The 17,368-nt window shown below is 40.6% G+C and overlaps 1 protein-coding gene across 1 annotated transcript; it reads left to right on the top strand.

The window, feature by feature from the left end:
* Window positions 1-4,875: 4,875 nt before the first annotated feature.
* Window positions 4,876-15,944, top strand: LOC115143313 (interferon-induced GTP-binding protein Mx1). Its single transcript, XM_029683587.2, has 12 exons — window positions 4,876-5,238; window positions 12,040-12,177; window positions 12,383-12,537; window positions 12,662-12,800; window positions 12,897-13,095; window positions 13,236-13,314; window positions 13,414-13,536; window positions 13,768-13,909; window positions 14,085-14,243; window positions 14,428-14,504; window positions 14,655-14,894; window positions 15,235-15,944. Exons 1-12 carry the CDS (start codon window positions 5,049-5,051, stop codon window positions 15,457-15,459), a joined length of 1,866 nt encoding a protein of 621 aa, XP_029539447.1. The 5' UTR covers window positions 4,876-5,048; the 3' UTR covers window positions 15,460-15,944.
* Window positions 15,945-17,368: the final 1,424 nt, after the last annotated feature.

The following is a 17,368-nucleotide window of genomic DNA, read 5'->3' on the forward strand; positions in this document are numbered from 1 at the left end:
CTTTTGAACACATGTGGTGTTCCCGGTCAAAAATGACCGGTCATTAGAAATGAATGGGTGAGACTACAATTAGTGTATAAAATTGAGTTCAGGCACATGCCCATTCATCAGATGGACATACTTCCTCTCCCAGACCCCCACATTCATGTGAGTTTGATCAAACAAACACACACCTCACTCCCCTTCTTAGCTAGAAAGGCAACCCAAACGGGAATCACACCTGTTGGCATTCTCACAAACAATCGCAATATTGTTTCAATAATATATAGAAATTCTTGCAGCTCTGGTATATAAAGCTTTTTTGAGGCCTTGCTAACAATTCATTCTGTGGCAGCACAATGACCAAACGATATACTGTATGTGAGGCTCTTGATCATATCTTTGATCATGACACTGGTGAGGAGGAGAGAGTCCTTGTTAAAGTTTGACACAAAGTAGTCTGTGATAAATAGCACAATATGTTTAATCTGAGTATTTGTTAATCAAAATAATCCATACATAGTTTTTTAAAACTCAAAAACGGGTTGTACGAGCTCAGGTCATACTGGCCATAAATAGCAAATAGAAGTTCAAAACGTGTAATGTTCACAAGAACTTAAGTTGATAAAAAGATCTAACACAACATTGGGTGATAATATATTATTATGGATTCATAATCAGCTATAATTAAGAGGTTATTTTTTCCCGGGAACACAGAATTAATTAACATGAAACAAACACAACAGGAGGGTTAATTAATCAGCAGGACAAAAACCTGGCAATGCAAAAACCTAAAACACAAGGCTAAATCTACACTGCAGTTGCTTACCAAGAAGACAGTGAATGTTCCTGAGTGGCCTAGTTAAAGGGTTGACTTACTGTACCACCTACTCATTCAAGGGTTTATTATTTTTACTATTTTCTACATTGTAGAATAAGACATCATAACTATGAAATAACACATATGGAATCATACAATAACCAAAAAAAGTGTTACACCATCATTACTTCAAGACATGAAGGTCAGTCAATCCAGAAAATGTAAAGATCTTTGAAATTTTCTTCAAGTGCAATCGCAAAAACCATCAAGCGTTATGATAAAACTGGCTTTCTAGAGGACCGCCAAAGTAAAGAGTTACCTCTGCTGCAGAGGATACGTTTATTAGAGTTACCAGCCTTAGAAACTGCAGCCCAAATAAATGCTTCAGAGTTCAAGTAACAGACATCTCAACATCAACTGTTCAGAGGAGACTGCGTGAATCAGGCATTCATGGTCAAATTGGTGCAAAGAAACCACTACTAAAGGACAAGAAACACAAGCAATGGACATTAGACTGGTGGAAATCTGTAATTTGGTCTGATGAGTCCAAATTGGATATTTTTGGTTCAAACCGCCGTGTCTTTGTGAGAAGCAGTGTAAGTGAACAGACGATCTCCGCATGTGTGGTTCCCACCATGAAGCATGGAGGAGGAGGTGTGATGGTGCTTTGCTGGTCACACTGTCAGTGATGTATTTAGAATTCAAGGCACACTTAACCTTTTCCTTCAAGACGGTTGGAAACGCATTCAGGGTGAAGCTAGTTGAGAGAATGCCAAGAGGGGCGGCAGGTAGATCGGTTAGGTTGCTAGATCGAATCCCTGAGCAGACAAGGTAAAAAATATGTCATTCTGCCCCTGAACAAGGCAGTTAATAACTTGTTCTTAACTGACTTGCCTAGTTAAAAAAGTGTGTAAAGCTCTCAAGCTTGTTGAAAAAAGTGTTGGTTACCACATGTGATATTTTATAGTTTTGATGTCTTCACTATTATTTTACAATGTAGAAAATAGAGAAAATAAAGAAAAACCCTTGAAGGTGTCCAAACTTTGACTGGTAATGTAACTCTACGGCAAGATTTGAAAATGGTTGTCTAGCAATGATCAACAACCAATTTGACAGAGGTTGTGAATATTTATGTAAATTAGATATTTCTGTATTTCATTTTCAATGAATTTGCAAACATTTCTAAACATTTGTTTTTACTTTGTCATTATGGGGTACTGTGTGTAGAATGGTGAGAGAAAAAAATGCATTTAATCCATTCTGAATGTTTGAAGGCTATTGAGGTTTTGAAAGCACGAATATCAGTTGAATATCCAACCTGACACTGACTTTACCTCGGTCGTTATAGCAGGGATCATCAACTAAACTCAGCAAAAAAAAAGAAACGTCCTCTCATTGTCAACTGCATTTAATTTCAGGAAATTTAACATATGTAAATATGTGTATGAACATACCAAGATTCAAAAACTGAGACAAACTGAACAAGTTCCACAGACATGTGACTAGCAAAAATGGAATAATGTGTCCCTGAACAAAAGGGGGGAGTCAAAATCTAAAGTAACAGTCAGTATCTGGTGTTGCCGCCAGCTGCATTAAGTACTGCTTTGCATCTCCTCCTCAAGGACTGCACCAGATTTGCCAGTTCTTGCTGTGAGATGTTACCCCACTCTTCCACCAAGGCACCTGCAAGTTCCCGGACATTTCTGGGGAGAATGGCCGTAGCCCTCGCCCTCCGATCCAACAGGTCCCAGACGTGCTCAATGGGATTGAGATCTGGGCTTTTCGCTGGCCATGGCAGAACACTGACATTCCTGTCTTGCAGGAAATCCTGCACAGAACGAGCAGTATGGCTGGTGGCATTGTAATGCTAGAGGTTGATGTCAGGATGAGCCTGCAGGAAGGGTACAAAATGAGGGAGGAGGATGTCTTCCCTGTAACACACTGCGTTGAGATTGCCTGCAATGACAACAAGCTCAGTCCGATGATGTGAACGATCTGAGAGACAAGGCAAGAAGGGCATTCTATGCCATCAAAAGAAACATAAATTTCAACATACCAATTAGGATTTGGCTAAAAATACTTGAATCAGTCATAGAGCCCATTGCCCTTTATGATTGTGAGGTCTGGGGTCCGCTCACCAACCAAGACTTCACAAAATGGGACAAACAAATTGAGACTCTGCACGCAGAATTCTGCAAAAATATCCTCCGTGTACAACGTAAAACACCAAATAATGCATGCAGAGCAGAATTAGGCCGATACCCACTAATTATCAAAATCCAGAAAAGAGCCATTAAATTCTACAACCACCTAAAAGGAAGTGATTCACAAACCTTCCATAACAAAGCCATCACCTACAGAGAGATGAACCTGGAGAAGAGTCCCCTAAGCAAGCTGGTCCTGGGGCTCTGTTCACAAACACAAACACACCCTACAGAGCCCCAGGACAACAGCACAATTAGACCCAACCAAATCATGAGAAAACAAAAAGATAATTACTTAACACATTGGAAAGAATTAACAAAAAAACAGAGCAAACTAGAATGCTATTTGGCCCTACACAGAGAGTACACAGCGGCAGAATACCTGACCACTGTGACTGACCCAAAATTAAGGAAAGCTTTGACTATGTACAGACTCAGTGAGCATAGCCTTGCTATTGAGAAAGGCCGCCGTAGGCAGACATGGCTCTCAAGAGAAGACAGGCTATGTGCTCACTGCCCACAAAATGAGGTGGAAACTGAGCTGCACTTTCTAACCTCCTGCCCAATGTATGACCATATTAGAGATACATATTTCCCCCAGATCACACAGATCCACAAAGAATTCGAAAACAAATCCAATTTTGAAAAACTCCCATATCTTTTGGGTGAAATTCCACAGTGTGCCATCACAGCAGCAAGATTTGTGACCTGTTGCCACGAGAAAAGGGCAACCAGTGAAGAACAAACACCATTGTAAATACAACCCATATTTATGCTTATTTATTTTATCTTGTGTCCTGTTGATAAAAGGATATTAGAAGGGTGAGCCGGTTAAGGATCGATTCAGACCAGGTGTTAAAATTGTACGACAAGCGACAGTTTATTTCAGAGGGAGAATATCTGGTACACGTAAATACGGCTCTTCCGTTAGTTCGTGTTGGAACAGCAGGCAGAGAGCGTAAACAGTCAGCACAGCCCTTATATACGTCACAGAAAGTAGGTTGACCCTAGGAAGATCGGATCTCCGGATTGGTTCAGCTGGTTGTAGTCTGTAGTCTTCCGCCATTGGCTCAGTTGTCTGTCCGTCATCGTAGGATCTTCTTCGGGCACAGTGTTCGGTTAAAAAAGGGAGATTATGTGTGTAATGTGGGAGCTATCCTGTAGGGGACCCCACAGGCTTTACTGTGAGTTGTAGCCATGTAATTAGCAGTAAGTTTAGTCACCTGCATACGAAATAGCAATTCCTTACAGTCCTTTAACTATTTGTACATTGTATATATATATATATATATATATATATATATATATATATATATATATATATATATATATATATATATATATATATATATATATGACATTTGTAATGTCTTTACTGTTTTGAAACTTCTGTATGTGTAATGTTTACTGTTCATTTTTGTTGTTTTTCACCTTATATATTCACTTTGTATGTTGTCTACCTCATTTGCTTTGGCAATGTTAACACATGTTTCCCATGCCAATAAAGCCCTTGAATTGAATTGAATTGATGCTGTGACGCACCGCCCCAGACCAGACCCTCCACCTCCAAATCGATCCCGCTCCAGAGTACAGGCCTCGGTGTAACGCTCATTCCTTCGACGATTAACGCGAATCAGACCATCACCCCTGGTGAGACAAAACGCGACTCGTCTCCAGCGACGGTGGGTTTGTGCCCATAGGCGACGTTGTTGGGGAACCCTGCCCTATAGCCTTACCCCATCCCATGACAGCATCCAGCTTCAGCACTAACTTTCAATTGAGACATGAAAGTGAAACATACCGTGTAAGATTCGATTCCCAGGAATGATACTCCCTCCGTTTTACAAAACCGGTTGTTATAAAAACGAGTCGAGAGTAAAAACTCTCCCTCTCGGAGAAGGGACTGGAGCTTGAGGAGGGAATAGACTACTTTTGAAATATATGCATTGCCAATCATTTCATAACTTTTCAACATCCGCAGTGGGCATCAGATAGCAGAAAATCTTGCTTTTTATTTAAGTTGTATCACTAAATAATAATACACCATGAATAATACGCTGAACCAACATTACGAAGAGAAGGTGCGGCCCTGTATCGACCTCATCGACTCTCTACGCTCCCTTGGCGTAGAGAAGGACCTTGCGCTGCCAGCCATCGCCGTGATAGGGGACCAGAGTTCGGGGAAGAGCTCCGTGTTGGAGGCGCTGTCTGGGGTGGCTTTGCCAAGGGGGAGTGGTGAGTGATAATTAGACCTGGACTCATGGATAGACGCACTGGCGTACCTGACACCCCCGCAGCCCCAGCTTATCGATGTGTTTTTTAAAAATGTATTTAATAAATCATTTATACAGTAAGACTCCAAAAAGTCACTAATAACCTTATGTACTAGGAAGCTACGTTCTTGTGCTTCAGGAATGTGACTAAAAAATATATTACTGATTGAAAGTATATGGGTATATCCTTGAATAAATGCCGTGATCAAGGCTAAGATGGCGCCAGACGACAGTGCAATGAGTGGAGCTTACTTAGCCTAATTCTTCTTAGTTTTAGAAGAGAAAACGATCTTAGTAGAAGCGACAGATTTAATAGTTTGATTGCCGTAGCAACATCAGGGAAACTGGGCGGAGTTCTGTAACATTAGTCATGCATGTCATTCGGTGTTGTAAATGAGCCCCGACCTGACTCGAACCAGGGACCCTCTGCGCACATCAACCAGTCACTCACGAAGCATCTTTATCCATTGCTCCACAGAGTAAGGGGAACAATTTCTTCTAGGTCTCAGAGCGAGTGACGTCACCGACTGAAACATTATTAGCGCGCACCACCACTAACTAGCTAGCCATATCACATCGGCCACATAAACATAGAGGGAGTAAAATGTAGGTAAGCAATAACAATTTCGGAACAACTACTAGTCGAATAACACATGGGAGAGATGACGAATTGTGTCAAAGAGATGTATTTATAGACTAATACACTTGAAACAAATAGCCAAACCGAAAACTGCAGACATTATTAGTTCCTCCCCTGCGATCAAACCACCATTAAAAAAAATAAGTGAAACGCAGCCTAACGTGATCATTGACAGCTGTCTTGAAGGACACAGATAAAAAAAATGCTTTCTGCTACTAAGATCAGTGAAATCTAGGCTAAACCGATAACTTGAGTGAAGAGCAGAAATCTCAACTAGCAAGCAAGTCACAGCAATAAAGAATTGAGTGTGTACCCACCGGCCTCAACACGTTATGGAAAGTGATTAACCTTATATTGTCTTGATACTGGACAGCCAATAAATTAACAGATGCAAACAGGTTATCATCTTTAGCAGACAAGTTGTTAAGGGCTTGAACAAGAAAAGCTGTTTGCGATTTCATTGCAGCCCAGCCTTCATTCATACTGTCGAACCGGAGTCTGAGTTGTGTGGTTGCAATATCAATAGTCTTGGCATGCATCAATATCTTGGCATGCATCATTCAAGACTAAATGTATCAACATATAATGCACAATGTCTCAGGAAATACTGTACGGGTTGGCAATACTGAGTATAGAAAACATTCGGCCCGCAACCTGGACCTACAGGCCGTGCACACAGAAGATGCAGACTTCAGGACACCGTTGGAGCAACTCAAGTTGCATTTAATTTAAATGTACCTAGAATATTGCAGCCCATATGTGTAGGCTATTAGCCAAACAAAACCAGCTGAGTTCAACAATAAATAGTGGCTGAATTTATCCTCAAGCCGACTACTTTTTTCCTCACTGTTACACGGAACCCAAACCGGCTGCGCGCGTGCGCTATCGTGCACACATTTAGTTTGTCCCCCTACACCAAACGCTATCACGACACGCAAGTTAAAATATCAAAACAAACTCTGAACCATTCACATTCATTTGGGGACAGGTCGAAAAGCCTTAAACATATACGGCAATTTAGCCAGTTAGCTTGCACTTGCTAGCAATTTTTTGGGGCTGGATCTTTGCTATGGGACGCAATTTGGGTCTTTGCGTGTCAAAAAATTGACTATTTACCACTATTTGATGTGTCAAATAACACTATTTGACGTGTCAAATAAGCTTGTTGACCAATCAGGACCTGAATATGACTACACGTCACATAATAATTTAAAGCGTTCATAATTGTTTTACGTAGTGATTACACATTGATTACACTCACTCGAATTTCATATGTCACAACGATTCATCGATACGTATGCTACATTGCTGGTAAAATTGTCTCGCGCACCTACAGTGCTGGTCATTTAAAAAAAGCTAACTAGCTCATGGATGCAAACAACGTTCTTCCCCCAAAACATAGCAAAACGACATAATCTGTTTCAGTAGCTATGTAGCATACGTATCGATGAATCGTTGTGACATATGAAATACGAGTGAGTGTAATCAAGCTACTGAAACAGATGTCGTTTTGCTATGTTTTGGAGGAAGAACATTGTTTGCATCCATGAGCTAGCTAGTTTAAAAAAAAATGACCAGCACTGTAGGTGCGCGAGACAATTTTACCAGCAACGTAGCATACGTATCGATGAATCGTATAGCTACTGAAACAGATTATGTTGTTTTGCTATGTTTTTGGGGATTTTTTTTTTTTGCATCCATGAGCTAGCTAGCTTTTTTTTAAATGACCAGCACTGTAGGTGCGCGAGACAACTTTACCAGCAATGTAGCATACGTATCGATGAAATGTTGTGACGTATGAAATACGAGTGATAGTGTAATCAATGTGTAATCACTACGTAAAACAAAAATAGCTAGGTGTCATCATCTAAAATAACCCTAATTTTTAAAACAGTTCTTATTTGACCCATCGGACCCATCTATGTGAAGCTAGCCTCAATTAAGGATTGGCCACAATAGTGGACTTTGCGGTTAGCCTTCAAAAGAAAAGTATGGCATAATTATACTATTTGTATTAATTTGCATCACTGTCAATGACATACTTTTATTTTGAAGGCAATCCGCAAATTCCACTATTGTGCCTAATCCTTATTGTGGCTACCTTCACAACACATAACCCGGTCTGGTCGAGCCAGATGAAGCTGAATAGCCAGATGAAGCTAGCTAGCTGGTGGCTTATAACAGGGTTAAGTAGCTGGATAGCTATTTCTTTTTCATGAACTGGAGTTCAGTTTCAATAGGCGAACAAGTGGCAACCTAGCTAATACTTACACAAGGATTCCTAAACCATTGCTAAGAATAATGGAAATTACTACAGTTTCTACTGGTCATTGTTTTCAGGCTGGTTGTATTGATGCTAGCTAACATTAGGTAATACCAAGCTAAAGCTAGCTACTCCAGAAGTTGCGCTCGAACAAATGATGCTTTATTACCCAACGTGGTATTGTAAACACATTGTTAGTGGCCAGTGTTTGCTTGTTTGCAAACTTTTTTTGTACAGCTTTGACAGTGCTAGTGACACACAAAGACCCAAATGGCGATCCATAGTATGCATGTTGTGAAGCTAATAGCAGTGACACTATTGCTGTGTAACTCCAGTAGGGCAACATCTGAAAAATAGCACATTTGGTAGTGTGTACCGGTGCTCGACCAGTTGGCGAAAGCCAACATCACCCACAACAGAGAACGGTTGATTGTCAAGGGCAATGAATTCCATTATCTTGGCTTAAATGGATTTCGCCTTTGAGTTGTCTCGCTGAAATTTTGTTACTCTTTCAAATGACTGCTCGATCCACACAGCAGACATTGTGGGCTAGTTTAGGAATGCTGGTTGCACGTATAGCGCAAACTATTATGTGGTGTCATTACGTCATGTACCTACATTATATAGGTACGCACGTCAGCTTCGACATCGGTTTTGCACATCAGTGTTAATTAAACTAGACATCTGCCGATACCGATGTTGGCATTTTTAGCTAATATCGGCTAATTCCGATATGTTCACCGATATATCGTGCATCCCTAGAAACATCTATTACAAATGATGCACTCACTACTGTAAATTGCTATGGATAAGAGCGTCTGCTAAAATCGAAATATGAGACCATGCTGGATAATTCATGAAACAGATCATGATTATTGTTCTCTATGATAAGAAGGGGACTGTAGATCGTTGTCTGTTTGATTTTGTGGAACGGTGTCCGTTCGAAAGTTGTAATTATATTTATTATATTCTATATTATTATTATTATATTATTATATATATAATTATAATTATTACTATAATAATTCATTGAAATGTGTGAGTCACCAGAGAGGAAGAGGCGAAGCAAGAGGGATATCTAGGCCCAAAATCTGACTTCTCCAGCAGGTGGAGTTTTAATATACAGGTCAATGAGAAAGTGTTGAAATGTGGTTAACAAAAATGGAATGGCTTATTCAGTATGTGTGGCTTATTTGATTGAATATATTTTTTGTGTGTGCATAGATTGTTAGGAGTGTACTGATAAGTAGGACACATGACATACCGGCAACTTAAAAATAAAATAAAATTAATTTTGGAGTCGCACCCATTGTTCACACGCATATCTGTCTTCTTAGCTAGAAGTAACTGCCTTAATTTGGCTGGTCACATTGGGTCCATAATAAATACAAATTGAAAATGGTCCCACCCAATGATGTATATAAACTTTGGATTGCTGATGCCATGTAGCCTATTGGCCATTGAGAGGCTTGAAGCCACTGGTCAGTCAGCCAAATTGGCACTCCTCCATAGGAATGAATGGAATTCTACAGTATTTCCAGTATTTCAATTACATGTTTAATAAAAAACAATAGTAGTGGGACCGTAGCGTTAGTAAAAAAATAAATAATAGAGTACCAGTCAGAAGTTTGGACACACCTACTCATTCAAGGGTTTTTCTTACTTTATACTATTTTCAACATTGTAGAATAATAGTGAAGACATCAAAACTATGAAATCACACATACGGAATCATGTAGTAACCAAAAAAGTGTTAAACAAATCAAAATATATTTTATATTTGAGATTCAAATGAAAGTAGCCACCCTTTGCCTTGATGACAGCTTTGCACACTCTTGGCATTCTCTCAACCAGCTTCACCTGTAATACTTTTCCAACAGTCTTGAAGGAGTTCCCACATATGCTGAGCACTTGTTGGCTGCTTTTCCTTCACTCTGCGGTCCAACTCATCCAAAACCATCTCAATTGGGTTGAGGTAGGGTGATTGTGGAGGCCAGGTCTTCTGATGCAGCACTCTATCACTCTCATTCTTGTTCAAATAGCCCTTACACAGCTTGGAGGTGTGTTGGGTCATTTTCCTGTTGAAAAACAAATGATAGTCCTACTAAGCGCAAAACAGATGGGATGGCGTATCGCTGCAGAATGCTGTGGTAGCCAGGCTGGTTAAGTGTGCCTTGAATTCTAAATAAATCGCAGACATTGTCACTAGCAAAGGACCCCCACACCATCACACCTCTTCCTCCATGCTTCACGGTGGGAACCACATATGCGGAGGTCATCCGTTCGCCTACTCTGTGTCTCAAAATTGGACTTATCAGACCAAAAGACAGATTTCCACCGGTCTAATGTCCATTGCTCGTGTTTCTTGGCCCTTCTTTTTATTGGTGTCCTTAAGTAGTGGTTTCTTTGCAGCAATTCGACCATGAAGGCCTGTTCCACACAGGCTCCTCTGAACAGTTGATGTTGAGATGTGTCTGTTACTTGAACTCTGCGAAGCATTTATTTGGGCTGCAATTTCTAATGAATTTATCCTCTGTAGCAGAGGTAACTATGGGTCTTTCTTTCCTCATGAGAGCCAATTTCATTATAGCGCTTGATGGTTTTTGTGACTGCACTTGAAGAAACTTTCAAAGATCTTGAAATTATCTGGATTGACTGATCTTCAAACTTTTAAATTATATTATGTGAACAAAACATACAAATAGATTTGTATGTTTATCTCACATAATATAACTTAAAGTATACATTAAGGTGTCTGTAATAGAATAAACGTGTGAAAAATGAATGTAGACATGAATAAATAAATGTATATAGTTTCCTAAATCTTTTTTTACCATGGAGGAGAAGTAGCAAGATGACTGCGTGGTAACATCAATACAGCACCCTCTGTCAGTCATTGTGGGTTTATACACATCATTGGTCCCACTGATCTTGCCTCCTCCACTGAGGTATAATAAGAACTGGAGACTGCGTCCGCTTGTTGTTTTCAAGGTAATCTATTCATGTTCGCATAGGCAGATTCATGGACCCTCTATACCCGGGTTGCATCCAGTTTATAAGGACCAACATCACATGCGCACTAGCACTCAGTGCATACAGGGTGCAGGGCGCGCAGCAACGATGACTAAAGTGGTTATTAGGATATGAACATTTTATATTCATGCTCTGAGATCATGATCCCAGCTAGCCCGGGGAAGTGCTGGTCGGCTTGTTTAGCTGTCCATATGATCTGACAGAGTTGCTGGTGAATGTTTGCTCGATAATGCTGTCTGTTCAGTGTGCACTGAGTGCTAGTGCGCAGGCTTCTTAATCCCAGTAAGAAAGATGGCAGCAACCATGAAAAAGTGAATGTGAGTAGATTACATTGAAAACAAAGCTTGGTCATCGTGGAGGCAGTCTCTAATTCTTATTATGCCTCAGTGCATGACATGGAGAACAGGGAGTGGATTACCTAAAGATACTGGTACCGAGGCTAACTGCTTTCCATTTTTGAAGACATTTATTTTCATTGTTAGAGATGCCACTTGACCACCTAACCCAAACCCTTACCCTAAACCATGTTTGTATCCTTACCCTAAACAGGGTTCGTATCTGTATGGTTGCATCATTTGTGGGGGACGACATGTTTACTGTATCCTTGTTTATTTATCAATATCAGTCTCAAATAGGTTGAAGAAGCCTATATTGCCTATATTGATTTGATTATCATTTGATTTCTAATTTCACTTGGTAATTAAGCATTGGACAATTTCATTTTCATTAAAAGTAATTTATTTCTGGTTGCTTTAGTTGATGTATGGGCTTTTGTTCAGTTTCATTTGATCCCACTCTAATTCCTCCTCCTCTGTCAACTCTGACAGGTATTGTAACACGATGCCCTCTCGAGCTGAAGATGAAGAGGAAGAAAGAAGGAGAGGAATGGCATGGAAAAATCAGCTACCAAGACCATGAAGAGGAGATTGAGGATCCCTCTGATGTGGAGAAGAAAATTCGTGAAGGTGTGGTCATTGGTCTGCTGATCATAGCAAAGATGAAAGTCTCTAAAGTCTTATCTATGTTCTCTATTCCATAACACAGCACAACCATAAGTATTAAATACCTAAATGCCAATAAAAAAGATAACTTGATGCACTTTACTATTGTGCTGTTGGAACCCTGGTGGTTTCTAGCAACGGTGTTCTGTATTCTTATTCCTTCCTTCAGCCCAGGATGAAATGGCAGGTGTGGGGGTGGGTATCAGTGATGACCTCATCAGCCTAGAGATTGGCTCCCCTGACGTCCCAGACCTCACACTCATCGACCTGCCAGGCATCGCCCGGGTAGCTGTCAAAGGTCAACCTGAGAACATTGGTGAACAGGTACACCCTTCCACCTGACCCACAATGTTAGTGGGAAAACACTGTGCATTTTTAACCCCAGTTTTAGAACAGAAGCCAAGTCCCCCCACAACATGTTATGTATAATAATGTTCAACATTTTCAGATTAAGAGACTGATACGGAAATTCATCATGAAGCAAGAAACAATCAACTTGGTGGTTGTGCCATGCAACGTTGACATTGCAACCACAGAGGCTTTGCAGATGGCACAAGAGGTGGACCCTGAAGGGGAAAGGACATTAGGTAATCCCCCTTTTAATATTTACTCAACTATTATGGACCATGTTGACTTGTGTTGACTTTAATGAGTGAGATTTGTGTGTGTTTCCCATTGAACAGGCATCCTGACCAAGCCTGACCTGGTAGACAAAGGCACAGAGGAGACGGTGGTGGACATAGTTCATAATGAGGTTATCCACCTGACTAAGGGCTACATGATAGTCAAGTGCAGGGGCCAGAAGGAGATCATGGAGCGAGTCTCACTGACCGAGGCCACAGAGAGGGAGAAGGCTTTCTTCAAAGAGCACGCTCATCTCAGGTTGGTCCTCTAGGCTGATGTGTCCCTCAGATTTTATACAATACGATCTATTTTATAGATTTTTAAATAAAGTTTGTACCTGTGTGGTAACCAAACTATTTGTGAAGTTGTGAGAAAAAAAAATCCTATCATTTCTGCAGCACACTTTATGATGAGGGCCATGCCACCATCCCTAAACTGGCAGAGAAATTAACTCTTGAACTGGTGCATCATATCGAGGTAAATTCTTCTTCCATTACATTTCACTGCACAAAATCCTATACATTTGTTACTGAGTGACTGTTGCCATAAGCCATGACTCTGCGTTGTGCCCTTTAGAAATCCCTGCCTCGTCTAGAAGAGCAGATTGAGGCAAAGCTGGCAGAGACACATGCCGAGCTGGAAAGATATGGTACCGGGCCACCTGAGGACTCGGCAGAGAGGCTGTATTTCCTAATTGATGTGAGTCCCCCAGCCTGCAATCCCCAGATTATTTAGTTACAGTCTTTTTCACTCTGCTTTGGCTTTGACTCTTGACCCAAACTCACAGCAGTCATGTTAGTCTTTGTTAGCAAAATTGGAAAATTCTGGAAATAATTTGAAAGTTGATCATATTTTATATCCATGGCTTTTTCTCTTTCTATCCGTCTATCCCTCTCCATGTATCCAACAACTTATTTTTCTGTGTCCCAGAAAGTGACTGCATTCACCCAAGATGCCATCAACCTGAGCACTGGGGAGGAGCTGAAAAGCGGAGTTCGTCTCAACGTCTTCTCCACACTCAGAAAAGAGTTTGGGAAATGGAAGTTACACCTGGATCGCTCTGGAGAAAACTGTGAGTGTACTATTATCACACACCCATCGAAAACAATTGCTCATTTCAGCGTGCTAGATAACAAATAATAGATATGTGAATTGAGATTTCTGTACCAAATTTGTATTCAACATGGAAGGCATATACACGTGCTTATTTAATGTAATGCAACAGTGACATCCTTTGTATATTGCAGTTAACCAGAGGATCGAGGGAGAAGTGGATGATTATGAGAAGACGTACCGTGGAAGGGAGCTCCCAGGGTTCATCAACTACAAGACCTTTGAGGTGATGGTGAAAGACCAGATCAAACAACTGGAGGAACCAGCAGTCAAGAAACTGAAGGAGATTTCAGGTATAGTATATGTTTGATCATTTTATTTGATACATATACTGAAACCCAGTTTGTGATTTTATTTGATATGGGGGCCCTATTTGCCAAACTATAAAGCCAAGATGCTTTATGTATATTTTCCATCCAAGAATGTAATCTATCTGTGAGTCCTGAGTGATGTTATGGTGTTTCTTCCCTTCTCTAGATGCCGTTAGGAAGGTGTTCTTACTGCTGGCTCAGAGCAGCTTCACTGGATTTCCTAACCTCTTGAAATCAGCGAAGGTTTATCTCACACCATGCAATATTAATGTCACCATTTATCTCTGATATTCCCACAGTTGGTCATCAACCTGTATGTGAATTAGATAGCTGACATGCACCAACTACATTTATCTCCTGTTGATTGACTGAGTTGTGTTTTGTTAACTACAGACAAAGATTGAGGCCATTAAGCAGGTGAATGAGTCTACAGCTGAGTCCATGTTGAGGACTCAGTTCAAGATGGAGATGATAGTGTACACACAGGACAGCACCTACAGCCACAGTCTGTGTGAGAGGAAGAGGGAGGAGGACGAAGACCAACCCTTAACTGAGATAAGGAGTACGATCTTTAGCACAGACAACCATGCCACCCTACAGGAGATGATTCTGCACCTCATGTCCTATTACACTGTAAGCACTGTGTAAATCACTATCTTAGATGCTGGCCTAACACCCTAAACAAGAACCTACCTGTATTTCCACCAGCTCTTCAGACTAGGGATAAGAGGGCACTAACTCAGAGATTGAATGGAACTGCTGATTCTTAAACTAATTTCTTCACCAATTCCCTGAAAGCTAGATTATAATATTGCATGTAAATGTGCTATACCATTATACAATTCAGAGTGTGTGTGAACCAACCATTGTGAGGAGACTACAACTTGAATGGGACAAAAGTGATGGTAGACCACTATATCTATCTATTTTATTAATAGGTGTTTTGTCTTGTCTGTCTCTTTATCTTTGCCAGATTGCCAGTCAGCGTCTGGCTGATCAGATTCCCATGGTGATCCGCTACCTGGTCCTGCAGGAGTTTGCTTCCCAGCTGCAGAGGGAGATGCTTCAGACTCTGCAGGAGAAGGACAACATCGAGCAGCTGCTGAAGGAGGACTTCGACATCGGCAGCAAGAGGGCTGCACTGCAGAACAAGCTCAAACGCCTGATGAAGGCACACAGCTACCTAGTGGAGTTCTAGTATGGACAGCTGCTTGTTAACATTTAGGATGGTCTTGACTAATGCCAGATGGATTGGTCAATGGAAGTAGACCTACAGGTGTGTTGCAGTGGGGTTTGGCGTATATTCTGTGATCTCAGTTCATTGCATAGTAAATGTAATAGAAGTTACTATGCAATCAAGTCCTTTGTTATCCTTTTTTGTTGTTGTCTGACGAACGCAAGCAGCTAGTCTACCAGGTGGAGTGGGAACCTGCCTGATAACATTTGGGAACAGAGAAGGAAGTGCAATCATTTTATTGAAAGGCAATGTATAACTTGTGGTTTATATTTCTGCTGACATACATTTTATTGTTATTGTGTCTCCTTTTTATCATGTCTGGATGGTGGGCCTGTGGACCACTGAGCATCAACTAATGGCCTCACAATTAGGGTTTATCTATGTTAAACCAAGTTGTATATTTATTATAATTTCTTTAAAAAAAATTAAGCCAAATAAAAAATGTGTGAAGAAAAAAAAACATGTTGAACTGTCCAATTTTATTGCACTCTAGATGAGACCTCTCAATCTGAAGTTAAATGTTATGGTGAAACAGGTCCATCTACTGGTCTAGCCTAGGAATGACGCCATGACTCCCTTGCACTAACTTTCAATGAAGAAATGAAAGTGAAACATACCGGGTAAGATACGATTTCCAGGAATGACAACGGCTGTTTTGTACCCATTAAAGGAAAATGAGTCGAGTGCTGAGGAATGTTTCTGTCTGTAATAAAGCTCTTTTGTGCGGAAAAACACATTCTGATTGACGGACTGGCTCCCCAGTGGATGGAGGCCCACCCAAGGCTGCGCCCCTGCCCAGTACATTTTCAGAATTAGTCCCTGGCTGTCATCAAATCAAATCAAAGATTATTGGTCACATGCCCTGAATAAAGGAAGCAAACGTTGTAGCGAAATGCTCTCCTCAAAACTGCAATACACATGTACAGTACCAGACAAAAGTTTGAATACACCTACTCATTCAATGGTTTTTCTTTATTTGTACTATTTTCTACTTTGTAGAATAATAGTGAATACATCATAACTATGAAATAACAAATATGAAATCATGTAGTAACCAAATAACTTAGAAAATATATTTTGATAAGTTTATTTGAGATTCTTCAAAGTAGCCACCCTTTGCTTTGATGACAGCTTTGCACACTCTTGGCATTCTCTCAACCAGCTTCAAGAGGTCTTCACCTGGAATGCATTTCAATCAACAGGTGTGCTTTGTTAAAACTTCAATTGTGGAATTTTTTCTTTCTTGGAGCCAATCAGTTGTGTTGTGACAAGGTAGGGCTGGTATACAGAAGATAGCCCTATTTGGTAAAATACCAAGTCTCCATTTTGGCAAGAACAGCTCAAAAAAGCAAAGAGACAGTCCATCATTACTTTAAGACATGAAGGTCAGTAAATATGGAACATTTCAAGAACTTTTCAAGTTTCTTCAAGTGCAGTCGCAAAACCCATCAAACGCTATGATGTAACTGGCTCTCATGAGGACCTCCACAGGAAAGGTAGACCCAGAGTTACCTCTGCTGCAGAGGATAAATTCATTAGAGTTACCAGCCTCATATTGCAGCCCAAATAAATGCTTCACAGAGTTCAAGTAACAGACACATCTCAACATCAACTGTTCAGAGGAGACTGCGTAAATCAGGCCTTCATGGTCAAATTGCTGCAAAGAAACCACTACTAAAGGACAGCAATAAGAAGAAGACACTTGATTGGGCCAAGAAACACGAGCAATGGACATTAGACTGGTGTAAATCTGTCCTTTGGTCTGTGGAGTCCAAATGAGAGATTTTTGGTTCCAACCTCTGTCTTTGTGAGATGCAGAGTAGGTGAATGGATGATCTGCGCTCTCTGCTTCCCACCGTGAAGCATGGAT

This window comes from Oncorhynchus nerka, linkage group LG15 (genome assembly GCF_034236695.1).
Source record: "Oncorhynchus nerka isolate Pitt River linkage group LG15, Oner_Uvic_2.0, whole genome shotgun sequence".
Taxonomy (NCBI): Eukaryota; Metazoa; Chordata; class Actinopteri; order Salmoniformes; family Salmonidae; genus Oncorhynchus; species Oncorhynchus nerka.

Bases quoted from the DNA above. Each gene is read 5' to 3' on its own strand.
- LOC115143313 (XM_029683587.2), top strand. From the start codon at position 5,049: ATGAATAATACGCTGAACCAACATTACGAAGAGAAGGTGCGGCCCTGT. The intron at 12,178-12,382 runs GTGTGGTCATTG...TCCTTCCTTCAG, and splicing joins GGAGAAGAAAATTCGTGAAG to CCCAGGATGAAATGGCAGGT. The intron at 13,096-13,235 runs GTTGGTCCTCTA...TCATTTCTGCAG, and splicing joins AAAGAGCACGCTCATCTCAG to CACACTTTATGATGAGGGCC.